The sequence below is a fragment of the Capricornis sumatraensis genome, chromosome 5 (assembly GCF_032405125.1).
Source record: "Capricornis sumatraensis isolate serow.1 chromosome 5, serow.2, whole genome shotgun sequence".
NCBI classification, from domain to species: Eukaryota; Metazoa; Chordata; class Mammalia; order Artiodactyla; family Bovidae; genus Capricornis; species Capricornis sumatraensis.
This window is the reverse complement of record NC_091073.1, coordinates 50,227,783-50,244,250: the sequence shown is the minus strand read 5'-3', so window position 1 is coordinate 50,244,250 and position 16,468 is coordinate 50,227,783. Positions and strand designations below refer to the sequence as shown.

Here is a 16,468-nt window from a genome sequence, read left to right as displayed (position 1 = left end):
TTTAGAGAAACTATTTGTAGGAAAAGAAAGTGTTATATCTAAATATGGTTTTTATAAAGTCCTTTGGGTTTCACTGAGGAATGATTTTATTGAGGGATGAGATTACAACTTTTTTTCTTGTTATTGTTACATTATATTCAGAAACTTGAAGTGTGGTTTAAGTCTTTATTACTATTAGTGATACTAATAAATATAAGATGATATTTAAGTAGTGGAGAAAAAACAGTATAGTGTCCTTATTTTTCTGCATATGTAGAATGTAGGATAATAAACATATTTTCCTTTTTCCTTTGCATGGATACTTTTATTTGTTTCAAAGTTTATAAGTGGCACATTTCTTGAGAATTTAATAAATCATCTGCAAAATATTCTTTTTACGCATCTTTTTTATGTATGTACTTTTAAATCTACTTTGGGGATTGTTATGTTACTTTATATCTAAGGGCAAAATATTAGGTGGGATTTAGCCAATTAAGGAATATTTTACATGTTGTATTAACTTGTTATTGATAATTATTGTTTTTATTGTTGTAGTAATAAACTGTGATAACATTTTATTTGGGCAGTTATATTGAAATAAATTTTCCTGAATCCTAACAAAAATTTTACTTGAAAAATAATTTCTAATTGTGATAGACAAATTTTTTCTCTTTTTTTCCCTTTTGTTTATAGGCAGTACTTAATTTTCCTAAATATTGCGAACCTGTGGTTAAAGGAGAAGGTAACTATAATTTTACTGTCATTTTTCTTTTGAAAAAAATTTCTGTAAGATCTAAATTATTGAAATTTTCTCCTCTTTGGGGTAGCAAATGAACGTGATACTCGCAAGCTCTGGAGAAATATTGAACCTCATTTGAAGAAAGCCATGCAGACTGTTTATCTCCGAGAAATATCAAGGTAATTTTTTATTTATTATATATGTTGTTTCTATATCTATGTTTAGAATATTCACTAATGTGTCCACATGTTTTCTTACCTTCTTCACATTGAGAAAAAGTTCTTGTGAATTTTGAATCATTCCTTACTATTTTGGGAAAGACAATTTTTAGCCAGTATGTTACACAATATGTATGTTATATTTCTAATAATTGTTAATTTTTTTTAATCTAGAAAGCTACAGGAAAATCCATTTCAGCTTTGTGTTTTATAGTTATGTTAGATATTTGAATGGTATAATGAAAAATTGAACACTGAAGTGTATAAATCAAGTCATAAATCTATGTTTGTCTGTTCATAGTAATAAAACTACTCAGACATGATTGCGCAGACATTGTGAGAAGAACAGTGGTTTTGATTTTCAGCTTAGCTGTTTTCTGCCGCTTGAGGTATTAGCAATTCACCTTAAATCTCTAGACCTCAGATCCCTCTTCTAACAATCCTTAGAAGATTTCAGTAATACATGTGAAAATGATTTGTGATACAAATAAGAAAGTGCCTTATGTATGTTAGGTCTATAAGTCTACATTGCAAAGCAACATAGATTTAAAAACATCAATGCTTCTATCTTTTTTCACTTGCTAATCAATTTTATCATTTTTCTTTTATGAATACCTTAATCTATAACTACTCCATGTTTTATTTAATTAGCTGATTAGAAGATTTTAATATTAATAGTTTCTGAATAGTAGAAACATTGCAAAGATATTTAATACTTTTTTAATAATAAAAAGTCATTTGATGAAAGTTTTTGGAAGTCACAGAATAGAAAAGTTTGTGATCTGATTTTTTAAAGATAGAAAAATTTGGGTGGTTGTTACAGTGACTCTCATACAAGGACTTCTAGTTTTCCATAGGATAATGTTGGCTACCTGAATCCAGTTCTCTCCACAAAGATCACTAAGGAGAGCAAATAAATAACCTGCCAGAGAAGGCAATGGCACCCCACTCCAGTACTCTTGCCTGGAAAATCTCATGGACAGAAGAGCCTGGTAGGCTGCAGTCCATGGGATCGTGAAGAGTTGGACACGACTGAGTGACTTCACTTTCACTTTTCACTTTTCATGCATTGGAGAAGGAAATGGCAATGCACTCCAGTGTTCCTGCCTGGAGAATCCCAGGGATGGGGGAGTCTGGTGGGCTGCCGTCTATGGGGTTGCACAGAGTTGGACACGACTGAAGCGACTTAGCAGCAGCAGCAGCAGCAGCAACCCTAGCCTGCAGTATGACTAGAAGTCTACTCTGCTGGCTCTGTGATAAAGAATCCGTCTGCCAATGCAGGAGCCCCAGAGATACAAATACGATCCCTGGATCGGGAATATCCCCTGGGGGAGGAAATGTCAATCCACTCCAGAATTCTTGCCTGGATAATCCCACGGACGGTGGAGCCTGGTGGGCTATAATCTATCGGGTTGCAGAGTCGGACCTGACTGACTAAGCATGGATGCCCACGCTACAGAGTTAACTATAAGCTTTAAATTATATGTAAATAGTGAAATAAACAATCGAAGCCAGCAGAGCCAACTCTGGGGCTGAAGTTAAAAGTTAAGCAGTGACTATAGGGAAAGAGGAGAGGATGATGGGGACAGGGCATGGGGTTGACATGTAGTCCTGAAATACAAATGAATCACCTCTGGAGAGAGAGTCCAACTCTAAGTGAGAAAATTCTGAGAACACATGAGGCCTGAGCACTGGCTACTGGAGAATCAAAAGGAAATGTTTGAAGAGTATGTAGACAAGAATTAACAAAGCAGGTTTGGGAAAGTACTGTTTTTGAGGATGATTTGGAAGGACATGGTATCTCCTGTCTGCTTGGTCGTAAAGAATGAAGTGGAGTTGGGGGGATTAAGGCAAAAAGGTAAGCTACTTACCAAGGAAGGTGAATTTGTAATAAAGCAAAATGATAGGTGAGCAATATTTTCAAGAAACTTGAGAGAGGAAGTGTAAGCCAAGGAAGTTTATATCCAGCCAACCTGTCATTCAGGTATCGTGGCTGTAGAAAAACAGTGTTAAGCTTGTAAGAACTCAGGGAACGCTATATTCATAAGCACTTCCTAAAAAATCAGTACAGTGGAGATGCCTAGGGAAGCTTTAGCAAAAGGATTGACAGGCACTACATTTGATCATAGGTCAAAACTAAAAGATGGGAACAAGGGTAGAAGAATACTGTTTGTATAATTACATTCTCTGACAGGATGGGAATAACACAATTACAAAGTTAAAATATGGAAAAAGAAGAGAAAGAGAAAAGGCAAAGTAGAATAAACTCATGGTTTGCTGTACAGGTAAAAGGTGACATCAGAATAGTTCAGAACTTAAACTTATTTTAAAAAATTACAGAAGTCTCACACCCCATTATCCCTTTCGCTTCTTTCCTTAACCACATAGGTAATTTCTAATTTGTTACCATCATCTTTCACAAGAATGTCTGTATACACATATATCGCTATGTATGCATTAATACATAATCTATAGTATGTTTAGATATAGATCACAGAAATCAGTGTTGCTAATTTGATCTCCTACTTTACTAAGTCACTCTGAAAATATTGTTCTTTTTGGGGTGTACCCATTTATCGATAGGAAACATGTTTTATTATCCTTGATTAGTTTGCAGAATCTCTTATGTGATTATTTTCTGTCTCTTTTTGAAAACAAAATTGGTATTTAGCACAGTTTGCATTTTTGTTCCAGCTGTTTACCTTTATAATAATAACACGTATAATGCTTGTAGTTCCTTTTTATCATATTGTGGCATAAAGAGCCAGTGAGACTCTCCAGCAGTGTAATAGAGAAATGACATTCTAAACCAGGTGATATCTCCTGGTCCATTTGAAACTGTCCCTGTAAATGGCTCAACTATTTTCCTTGCTACCTGTGACTGTCATTCACACATGTATAATAACAATTTTTGCTAAATCAACAGTATCAGTTGGTGCTTTTTGTTAACTTTATAATTGTGATCAGAAGAAAAGAGATTTTTGAAAAAAATTAACATCTGGGCATTGATATATAATTTTATATTGTTCTAATATACACTAAGTGATTTTGTAGCACTACCAACGTGTGTATTATTTGTCTTGTTTATAAGGTAATTAATGTATTTTGTCAAATCAAAATTTTGTTTTTCTAGGGCTTTAGTATATTGATTTTATGTTTTTTCAATCCATTATTACCCTTCAATTTTTTTTTTCCAGTTCGCAATGGGAAAAGCTACAGAAAGATGACACAGATCCAGGACAACTGAAAGGTATCAAAGGAAGTGTTGAGACAGTTACCAGAGACACTTCTTCAGTGATTACTCGTAATCAAGATACCAAAGTTGACACTAAAGAGCATTAGTCAGTAATGTTATAAAAGATAATTTACAAGCTACCGTTATTTATTTTTTGCTGTATCACAGTATCTTAGTTCCCAACCAGGGACCAAACATGGTCCCTGGCGTGAAAGCACTTAGTCCTAACTACTGGACCACCAGGGAATTCCCACAGGCTACTGTGATATTTTAAATAATGATTTAAGCTACCATGATATTCTGATTACTGATTTTCTTTTAAGCAGTACTGCAGTGTAATGGGAGGATTTCATTTGAAGTTTGAATACCAGTTTTCTATTTTTTACATGTTGGATTATATCATGTGAAAACCAAGCAGTTTATATTTCTTTAAATGCTTGTATTAAACCAATCAATTGTATACCTAATTTTATCCTAATATATATGTATTCCATGAGTTTTATGGAATAAAATTCAATTTTATGTTAATTTAGTTTGAAGATTACATTTCATTTGGTTGTATTTTGAAAGCTTTGTGCTTTTGTTTCCTTTAAAGAAACTATTACCTTGGGTTTATCCTAGCAGAATTACAGCTGACCCTTGAACAACATATATTTGAACTGCAGAGGTCTACTTACAATACAAATTTTTTTCAGTAAATATATTGTAAACTTTTTTGGAGATATTCAACAATTCGGAAAAACTCATGAATGAACTGCATAGCCTACAGATATCAAAAAGAAAGGAAAATTTAAGCATGTCATGAATGCATAAAAAATACATATAAGTATATGTATACAAAATATATGTTAACTGACTGTTGATGTTATCATTAAGGCTTCCAGTCAGCAATAGGCTATTCAGTTCAGTTCAGTTCAGTTCAGTCTCTTAGTCATGTCCGACTCTTTGCGACCCCATGAATCACAGCACGCCAGGCCTCCCTGTCCATCACCAACTCCCTAAGTTCACTCAGACTCACGTCCATCGAGTCAGTGATGCCATCCAGCCATCTCATCCTCTGTCGTCCCCTTCTCCTCCTGCCCCCAATCCCTCCCAGTGTCAGAGTCTTTTCCAATTAGTAGTTAAGTTTTGGGGGAGTCAAAGTTATATGCAGATTTTCTTCTGTGTAAGAGTGGGATGTCACAGATAGCTTCCATTATTTAAGGGTCAACTTTACTTTCATTTAAAAACAACAACAAACTATCTAAAATGTTTTGAGTCAGTAGCCAGTGGTGGGGAAAGTGGTATGGAATGAAGTGATATTGAGATTCTGTTTTGGCTTTTAAATGCTTGAGATACTCTACAAATGACTTGCGGTTGTGTGCTCTAATGAAAGAAATAGATACAGGAGTTAAAAATCTGCAATAATTTACCTGCTCTACTGCCTGTGTGACCTTGAGACCAACTCAGTGTCTTCATCTAAAATGGAAAAAATACCTACCACTAAATTACTGCAGATTCAAAGATGCTTAAGTAAAGCACCTAGCATGGTGTCTTCCACATGCTACATATTCAGTAAATATGAGATTCCATTTTCCCTTCCCCTAAAAATAATTGCTGCTGATTGACTACTTTTTATTTATCCATTCAGTCTTTTGTATAAGATACTGTAAGGATACAAAAAAACATTAAACTTATCTCCCTCAGTAAACACTGAAGCTTAGTAGAAAATATAACTTATGTTTAATTAATTCTTTATATAAAGTTACATGGACCATAAATATATACAAAGTGAGAATTCACAGTAGAGATAAATTTTCTGTTTTGGTGTGGTAGGGGAGCATCATGGAACGTTTAGTGGAGTGTAGCTTTGAAGGGCAGGATGGATAGGATTTAGACTTCATGTAACAGACTAAGCAGACCATATCATTATAACAAATAACAGAATGAATAAAACATATCATTTATAATAATATTTGCCCCTACCACCATCATTATCATGGCGTTTTAAGGTCAGGGCACTTAAAAATCTTTTGACTACAGGACACCATATGGAAGTCAATACATAAGTGAGAAAAGATATGATACTTAAAATCTGATGGTAGCCTGTGAAATACTTACTGAAAGTATTTTGTTGTATAGGTCTCTCGGCATATACTCATGTGGAACTTCCGTACTACTCGAAATTTATCCTAATTGCTGCATACCTCGCTTCTTATAATCCAGCAAGAACTGACAAGAGGTTTTTCCTTAAGGTAATCATTTCTTTTCACTTTATTTTTGAAGAAATAGGGAATACTTTGAAATTCCTCAACTCTTATAAATTTATAAGGGATAGAGATTAGAATAAGAGATTGGTATACTTAGGGTTCATTCTTTAAAGATTTTGTTTTCTTTAAATCATTTATCCTTTGTTTCTCACTTCACCTTTGCCAATCAACAATGTTAATTGAGAACTTTCTTTAGGATATTAAGAATGAATGAGTGCCACTTTTGGGGTGGAGACGTGATGGAGCAAACAAGCTAAAAAAGATGTATTAGTGTCTAGTAAAATTGATACAATAAACAGCTTGCAGGAAGTGTTGAGGAAAGAAGGCTTCATGGAGGAGGTGGCGTTGGTTGCTGAATTTTGAAAGACAAATTAGTCTGAAAATGACAGCAAAAAACAAATGTGTTTCCTGAAATGAATATTGATAATGAAATCTACAGGCCTTCAGAACTTTATCCATCAACAGAGCAATCCTCACACTCAACAAACTTCTAAACAGAGTTTCTTTGGAATGCATGAGCCTTTTCCTCAATCACCTTCCACCTAAGGAAACACCAACTCTTTTTCCATAATGAACTCAGCTGCTCTTCCCCATATAATCATTTGCTCTCTTTTACCAATTCATTATATCAAATGGGTGAAAAATATCCTTGCAACCAGATACATTTTGCTACGCATCCTAGGCATGTACAGTTACAAGCTAATTAATAAAAAATTCAGTCAAACTGAACTTTTCTCTTTTCCAAATCTTGGCTACTTTTCCGTCTAACTCTCCAACCTTTTTTTACATTGGTTTCTCCATCTAGAATTCTTTCCTCTCCAATCTCTGAATGTTTGAATTTCACCTATTCATTTTTTCCCCCCTTGAATCATTTATTCTTTATTTCTCACTTCAAGATAACAACCTAAGTGGGTGAGCTAGGTAATTTCACAGAGGAGTTCAGTAGTAATTGTACATTTAAAAAGAGTAAATAGGTTTTGTTAAAAATCAGAGGGATGGGAATAATTTAATGGGTGGTAACTCCTTTATTATTCTAAAGCTCCTATTATAGTATCATATGCTCCATACACTGTTATCTGGAACACTCAGGAGCCTTTGCATGTATATTAATTAGAAAGAAATCTCACTTTAGAATTGTTTTCTTTTTGAAAACTATGCAATTTTTCTTACTACATGTATTGTAATACATTTTTATCTATTTCCTTTTTGCCTATTTCTAGCACTAGTCTTTCATTTAAAGAGGGCAGGGACTGCCATCTATTTTTTTCCTCTACTCTTAAATCCAAGTACTTAACTAAATGCTCTCAATTTTATGAGAACTGACAACATGCCTTACAGAATGAATGAAAACTCATTAATCTTTGTAAGTCTTATTTTTATAGAAATAAATGTTCTGTAATAACACAATGTAAGTTCTTTAGGAAGTATCACTTATATTTTAAAACCTCTTTTACATGCAAAGGTAATCTTGCATATGATCAAACTCTGATTTTAAAAGTCTAAAATATGTTGATATTTTATGGTGATATTTTAGGCAGTAAATAGAATAAAATAATAAAACCCAAAATACATAAATTAGTATTGTGTGTACCGTGTTTTAAACAAATTGTGCTTTCTGTTTTATGGAGTCCTGTCTTTTATCTTAAAAGTTATTTATCTTAATTGCAGCATCATGGGAAAATCAAGAAAACCAATTTTTTAAAGAAACATGAAAAGGTATTTATGTTGTAATTTCTCTAATGAAAAACTTATGAATTTAGAATATTATTAAAAGTAGGTAAATGCATAATTGTATTAGCCATAATTGTATAGCCATTTGGCTATAAGAAGTTACTTGTATTGATATGGCACCGTCATAATGTAATAGTATTTTATTATGTAGAATATAGTGATTGGGGAGACACAATTCAGGTGAGCTGGTTCTAGAGGTAAAAGTGAGTTGACAAAATTTTTTCTAAGTGAATTAATAGATAAAAAAGGTCACACTGGAATTTTCAGTTAAAGATAGCATGTATTCCTCTTGTCCCCTTTGAAATACCCACAGATTCGGTGTTGAAGAAGTTAAAAAGATAAGAAGAAGATCTAAGCAGATCAGAGATCTGTAAAATTTGAAATTGACTGGTAGATAGATTTACAGGTGACTAAGTAGATCAAGGGCCTCCCTGGTTGCTCAGATGGTAAAGAATCTGCCTGCAGTGCAGGAGACCAGGTTTCAACCTGTGGGTCGGGAAAATCCTCTCGAGGGGAAAATGGCAATCCACTGCAATATTCTTGCCTGGAAAATTCCATGGACAGAGGAGCTTAGCTAGCGTAGTCCACGGGGTCACAAAGAGTTGGACACTACTGAGCAACTAACAGGCACACTTAAGCAGATCAGGGAAGACTGAAACATAATGCCCCAAACAAGCTGTTTTGACCTGAGGAATCTGGAAATGCTTAGGAATTAAAGCAATGTGCACCTTTGGAGGTACGGTTGTGGGGCAAGATTGAAATTGGTGAAAGGAGCGTTTAGTCTGTTTGGATATCTCTGTGACTTTTCTTGACAGAAACTAGAGGAGTTTGAACTATAGACTTAGCACTATGGATGCTGAGAGTTTTGTTTCTCTTTTATTGTTAAAAACCATTTTACTTAGCTTACACTTCTGAATTGAGGACATTGTTTTACTGTCTTTGCTGCTGCTGCTGGAAAAAAAAAAAGCACTTGCTGTGAGTCTGTTATTCCTGTGTTATTCTTGTTTTCTCTGGGTGCTTTCAAGTTCTCTTTTCCTTTTACTTGAGTGTTCTTTGAGTTTCACTGTGATATATCTGGGATTGAATTTCTTTTTACATGGCATTAATTTGCTTCCTATTTGGAATAATGATGCCTTTTTAATTCTGGTAAAGTCTTAGTCATTAATGTTTCAAATATTGCCCCTCCCCCTTTCTCTCCTGGAATAGGAAATGGCAACCCACTCCAGTATTCTTGCCTGGAAAATCCCATGGACAAAGGAGTCTGGTGTGCTACAGTCATGAGGTCGCAGAGAGTCAGACATGACAGAGCATGCACAAACACACACGTTTCCATTCTCTCTAGCATGTCTTCCTAAGACACTAAAGTATCAGAGTCAGTCTAATTCTCCGTTTTCTATTTTTGCTGACCTGTGCACATAGTGTCCTGCTTCCTGAGTATTTTATTATTTTTAATTGTTGGCTTAACTTAAATGTTGGCATTTTTGAGGCCTGAGGTGTGTTACTTTAGAGAATTTTTGTGTCTGCTTCTATGCAAGCACTTAGAAACACCAGTAACTTGGGATCATTTGAAATTCAGTTCTCTGCCTGGGTGCTTTCTGTCTCCACATTAGAATTAGCTCTGGCTTCTAGTTAAAAGTCTCAAGGAAGACTTTTCTCCTCCATTCACACAAAGCTAGAGTTTTGCAGGCAGATTTCCTTATCAAATCCATTTGCTTGGCATGGAAAGACTTTTCTAATTCACCCTTTCACTGAGACATCTCTGATTATGCTCTCTGCTATAGGGAGATCATTGATTTTGTACCCTCTTTCTTATGCGTGTAGCTGCTTTGGGTCATAAAGGATTGGTAGGAGAAGGGAATACTTCTGGCTGAGGTAGTGAGAGAAGGATTTGTAGTAGGGCTTGCATTTTGAGTGGGCACTCAAGAATGGTGAGGATTAGATATTCAGAGATGGACAAAGAAGATATTCCGATTGAAGAAATACCAAGAAGTACAGGTGAGAAAGTATAGGACTTATAAATGACATAATGAAATACAATTGGCTGTAGTATATGGTGAGTTTGAGAGAAAAGGCAATTGAGGCCAGATTCTGGAAGAATTTCCTCACTCGGCAGGTAGGGGAAGAAAGCCCATCTATTCTCCTCTGTATCTCAGTTCAGTTCAGTTGCTCAGTCGTGTCCGACTCTTTGCAACCCCATGAATCGCAGCACGCCAGGCCTCCCTGTCCATCACCAACTCCCGGAGTTCACTCAGACTCATGTCCATTGAGTCAGTGATGCCATCTAGCCATCTCACCCTCTGTCGTCCCCTTCTCCTGCCCCCAATCCCTCCCAGCATCAGTGTCTTTTCCAATGAGTCAACTCTTCACATCAGATGGCCAAAATACTGGAGTTTCAGCTTTAGCATCATTCCTTCCAAAGAAATCCCAGGGCTGATCTCCTTCAGAATGGACTGGCTGGATCTCCTTGCAGTCCAGAGGACTCTCAAGAGTCTTCTCCAACACCACAGTTCAAAAGCATCAATTCTTCGGCACTCAGCCTTCTTCACAGTCCAACTCTCACATCCATACATGACCACTGGAAAAACCACAGCCTTGACTAGATGGACCTTAGTTGGCAAAGTAATGTCTCTGCTTTTGAATATGCTATCTAGGTCGGTCATAACTTTTCTTCCAAGGAGTAAGCATCTTTTAGTTTTATGGCTGCAGTCACCATCTGCAGTGATTTTGGAGCCCCCAAAAATAAAGTCTGACACTGTTTCCCCATCTATTTCCCATGAAGTGATGGGACCAGATGCCATGATCTTCATTTTCTGAATGTTGAGCTTTAAGCCAACTTTTTCACTCTCCTCTTTCACTTTCATCAAGAGGCTTTTTAGTTCCTCTTCACTTTCTGCCATAAGGGTGGTGTCATGTGCATATCTGAGGTGACTGATATTTCTCCCGGCAATCTTGATTCCAGCTTGTGTTTCTTCCAGTCCAGCGTTTCTCATGATGTACTCTGCATAGAAGTTAAATAAGCAGGGTGACAATATACAGCCTTGACGGACTCCTTTTCCTATTTGGAACCAGTCTGTTGTTTCATGTCCAGTTCTAACTGTTGCTTTCTGACCTGCATATCTCAGTACTTGGTAGTAGTTGGTGCATGTTTATTGAACAAATGAATAAATTAGATGAATGAATGAAGAAAATCAAAGAATGAACATAGAGCGAAGAGATTTTAGGCCTTACTCTTTAGACAGAAAATTATTTAAGAATGTTGAGGAGGGAGATATACGAGTGCTGATCAGAGAGAACTGTAAAAGAGCTTGCACTTTAGACCATCCTTGTGAAATGAATGGATTTGTACAAGTCTAGGAAGATAGTCCTGATGGAGGGAACTGTGTGAGTGAAGACATTGTGAGGGTGTTTTTAGTTCTAGGTGAATGATGGTTCTTCTGATATTCTTATAGATTTTTTTTTGCAGTAGCCTGATGTCTTTGGTTCATGTCATTTTAAAATCTGAAGTAACTTACTGAAATCTGTATACACTTAGTAGTTCCTTTGTATTTTTATTGCCTCTCCTCTTGAAATCTTATTGAGTGCTTACTTTATGCCAAGCATTCTGCTAGAGGCTCACCAGACGAAGTGGAGAACAAAAGAACCATTGTCTCTGCTCTCAGGAAGCTTTCAATTCAATCAAGAAATCAAACATTAAATGCAAACCATATGAGCTCAATTCTGTTTCCTTATTTAAATTAAAGGAGATTTGATTTAATCTTACAAAAAAAGAAAACTGTACAAATAATTATCATTAACAATGTTATGCCCAGAATCCGAGTCCCCAAAACTGAGAGAATAAGACGTCCACAGCAATGCAAAAGCATAAAGGGGTTTATTACTAGCTCGAGCCAGGACCCATGTTTCATCCAGCACAGTGGAATCTGATAAAGGCCCCGAGCTCTGAATCACATATACTTTTTTTTTTTAATTTTTATTTTTACTTTATTTTACTTTACAATACTGTATTGGTTTTGCCATACATTGACATGAATCAATGTCATATACTTTTATACAGACGGTTCTTTGTTTCTGTAACAGCATAGTTGATTGGTTAAACCGTAGGCGCATGGGACTTTTAAACCTCGCATCCCTATCCGGATTGGCTTAGGTCTGGCGCGGGCGGGGGGATTTTTTCTGATTGGTCGAGCTGCACTGCCTGCGGGAGTTCCCAGAGCCTCAGCTTTTCTCAGGCCTAGCCCACCCCTTAGAGCCTGTACTGGCTTCAGTTTGGTCCTAACAATTGTTTTAAATCTGTTGTGTTTTTCTTCACTTGTATTTTTCTCTATGTACCTTCATTTTTTTTAAGATGTACTCATTTTTTTAAGATTTTACTTTTCAATTCAGCTAATCCATGTATGTGATACCAGGTTATTTGCCAGTTAGTTTATATGGAAAAGGTTTCCCTGATAGCTCAGATGGTAAAGCGTCTGCCTACAATGTGGGAGACCCGGGTTCGATCCCTGCGTCAGGAAGATACCCTGGAGAAGGAAATGGCAACCCACTCCAGTATGCTTGCCTGGAAAATCCCATGGACTGAGGAGCCTGGTAGGCTGCAGACCATGGGGTCGCAAAGAGTTGAACACGACTGAGCGACTTGACTTGACTTTATATGGAAAAGCAACATTTTTCCTTTCCTCACTCATAGTTCTGTTCCCCTCAATTAAACTTCTTTTAATTCCTCCTAGTTTTAGTTTTTTCTGGTATAAATATCTGTAACTCCAAGTTTATGTTCCAGGCCCTATTTTTCTTAATTTGACTTGATACCAGTTTTGATTCCTTTTTGTCTCCTCAAACATTTATTCTACTTGGTTTCCTTTTTCACCTGTTCCCTCTATTCGTACAGACCTTCATTCTCTAATGAGCTGTGGTGAATCTAGTGAGGTATTTCTCACACTTTGACTTTCTCTCTAGGTGGGAAGCCAATTTGTGTTTATAGAACACAAAATCAGTTCTATGAAGAAGATAAATGTCATATGCCCTACAGGGCACTGGAACACTTTAATTTTAAATTGGAAATGTGTTTTCTAATCATAAAATAAGTGAAAATTAGAAAAGTATTGGTGACATTTTGCAGTGTGATTCTCAGCTTGAATTGCCTCCTACTTTACTCCCAACACTTAAGGAATTTGGTTTGTTTTTACTATTCTCAAGTCACATCTAAGTGTTAATGAGGACAGGGACACCAGTTACGTTTAGATAGCTCAACTTTTACCTTTATTTTTTTCTTTCTTCCCTCTAACATAATTTCATTCATTATCCTTTCATCCATTCATTTTTTAAACTAACAATCCCAAGTTCTAGGGATGAAAAGGTAAATAAAACACTAATGAGGGTGCAACTTTGCTTAATGAGAAATGCAACTTTTAAATATACCATTTATTACTTATTTACTTATTTATTTATTCTTGGCTGCACTAGGTCTTCGTTGCTGCGTGTGTGATTTCTCTAATTGCAGTGAGCGGGAGCTACTTTATAGTTGCAGTGCGTGGGTTTATCATTGCCGTGGCTTCTCTTGTTGTGGAGCATAGGCTCTAGGGTACCTGGGCTTAAGTAGTTGAGACACAAGGGCTTAAAAATGCCTCAAAAACAGAGGCATTTGTGTGGAAAAGAAAAAATGTAAATAAGTATATAATGATAATAATAATAAAAGTTGTTGAGCACTGTAAGCCAAACAGTGTAGACTCTGTGTATGATCTTACTTAATTCTCAAAATGAGTTAATGAATGTAGTTATTATCCTCATTTTCTAGATGATTAAATTGAATATTAAAGAGAAATTTAGTAACTTGCCTGAGATTTTATAGTTAATACGGTAGCACCAGCATCCAGTTCCTGGACTTTCTGAATCCAAAGCCTACTGTGATGTTTGACATACTGTTCTAGCACTCATACAACTGACAAATGATTATTATCTAGGATTTTTAAAGACTCACAGAAACAAATGAGAAAAAGGCAAAGGTCCAGTAAATAAATGGGTAAGTGATACAAAAAGGAACTTGAAGTGTCTTATAAACATGACAGTTATCACCCTTATTCACTAATGAGGGTGCAACTTTGACTAATGAGAAATGCGACTTTTAGATATACCATTTATTACTTATTTGCTTATTTTTTTCTTGGCTGCACTAGGTCTTCGTTGCTGCGTGTGTGATTTCTCTAATTGCAGTGAGCGGGAGCTACTTTATAGTTGCAGTGCATGGGTTTATCATTGCCGTGGCTTCTCTTGTTGTGGAACATAGGCTCTAGGGTACCTGGGCTTAAGTAGTTGAGGCACAAGGGCTTAGTTACCCTGTGGCGTGAGGAATCTTCCCAGACCAGGGATCGAACCCATAACCCCTGCATTGGCAGGCAGGTTCTTAACCAGTGGACCACTAAGGAAGTCCCAAGAAATGCAACTTTAAGCAACACTGGGATATTATTTTATACCCTTAATGTTAGCAAAACTAAAAAAGAGTCTTTACGACTCCAAGGGTTGGGTGATAGTGTGGAAAAATAAGAGCCTGTAAATTCTGCAGTTTGATCATATCAAAGTCAGTATTTGAATGTACTTTGCATTGATCAGGATAGGCTGGGTAGTACTGTAGCGACAAACTCTGTGACCCTCATTGGCAGCACCCAAAGCTGGTGCTCAGGGACAGGGACAGGGTGGGGAGGGAGGTAGGAAAGGGGTTCAGGATGGAGGGGACACATGTATACCTTTGGCCGATCCATATTGATGTATGGCAAAAACCATCATTATATTGTAAAATAATTATCCTCCAATTGAATAAACTGGGAAAAAAAAAAAAAAAGGGAATACTGGAGTTGGTTGCCATTTTCTTCTCCAGGGAATCTTTCTGACCCATGGTTTGAACCCACATCTCCCTCATTGGCAGCCAAATTCTTTGCCACTGAGCCACCAGGGAAGCCCACATATATAGTAGTAGTTTAAAAATTGTCATGAAAATTATAAAAATACCAAATTCTGGAGAACAGTTCTTCTCGAGAGGGAAGGGGAGAATGAGATATGGAAGGGGTGCAGGGGTCTTCCGTTTGTAACATGATCAAGTGCTTTTTTTGTACAAATTGCATAATATTTGGATCTGGTTGAAATTGGGCGGTGGGTACACTGGTATATTTTCTAAATGTTTGAAGTATTTAACAAGAAAAGAATATAAACTTTAAGACCTGGAAAATGATTTCTAAACTATCTTTTAGATATAAGTAGCTGGTATAAATTACTTTTTTTGTAATTATGAGTAGGTTTTTTTTTAACTTATTCTTTAAAGAAATAGTTAATCCCATGCATGTAAATAAAGCTTCCCATTTATTTGCCCTTGCTTATATAGAGTACTTTCCTATACTGCTACTAAAATTATTTGATAGAATTATCTAATCTAATTATCTATAGACCCTTGAGCACTGTAGTTTTCCAGTAAGAAATAATTGTGTTATTGACTCTGTAGACAAGTATGAACGTTTTACAGTCTTAAAAATTTTTAATAAATTTTACGGTTTCAAACTGACAGCTTATTCACATCCTATGAAACACTGCATTCATTTTCTAGGCTTGTATTTACTATAACTCTTCTTTTTAGAACAGTTAATGTTGAACAAATACATTTTTCAGGAAGTGGCACAAAGAGGAGTGGTGAGGAGTTAGTAGTAGATTAGAGTCTAGGGGTTAGGGCCTGGACCCTGCTTTTGATTGTGCACTGTCTTGACAAATGACTTGGCTAAATCACTTAACATCTGGTTATAACAGCAAAATAGGGGTGATGTTTGGAACTAGACTGAATGACTTTTGAATTCTTTAATGTTTGTTGATGCTAAGTCAGAACATCTTGAAGACACCATTGAAAAATAAATCATTATCATATCAGGTAAAATTTTAACTTAAGAGACTGCCAGTTAGATTTCTTAGCCTCTGTGGGGAACTGTGTACAGTATAACTATGTTGTTATTGGGAATTTATAATACAGAAAGCAAGTGTTCTGCTGTAAGAAGAAACCCATGTTCTTTTTTCTTACAGACAAGCAATCATCTCCTCGGACCAAAACCATTTCCATTAGACAGATTATTAGCAATATTATATAGTATTGTGGACAGCAGAGTTGCTCCAACGGCAAATATCTTCTCCCAGGTAAGCTTAATGATAGGCTGTTACATATTTTCTTCATCTTTATGGAATTCTTCAGGTAGTGTGTCAGTAGAGTTCCAGACTTTTAGATATTTGGTCTGCATATGTTACTACTATAAAATGAACAATGTCCTTGGTAAGTAATTGAAATTCAAAATAT

General features: G+C 36.0%; 1 protein-coding gene across 1 annotated transcript in view; it reads left to right on the top strand.

The window, feature by feature from the left end:
- Window positions 1-16,468, top strand: part of ORC5 (origin recognition complex subunit 5) — a 75,153-nt gene that overhangs the window by 25,630 nt on the left and 33,055 nt on the right. Inside the window, exons 7-12 of the mRNA XM_068972808.1 lie at window positions 673-721; window positions 807-897; window positions 4,134-4,186; window positions 6,293-6,405; window positions 8,089-8,136; window positions 16,201-16,311. Coding sequence (XP_068828909.1) covers window positions 673-721; window positions 807-897; window positions 4,134-4,186; window positions 6,293-6,405; window positions 8,089-8,136; window positions 16,201-16,311 — 465 coding nt within the window. The remainder of the gene's footprint in view (window positions 1-672; window positions 722-806; window positions 898-4,133; window positions 4,187-6,292; window positions 6,406-8,088; window positions 8,137-16,200; window positions 16,312-16,468) is intronic.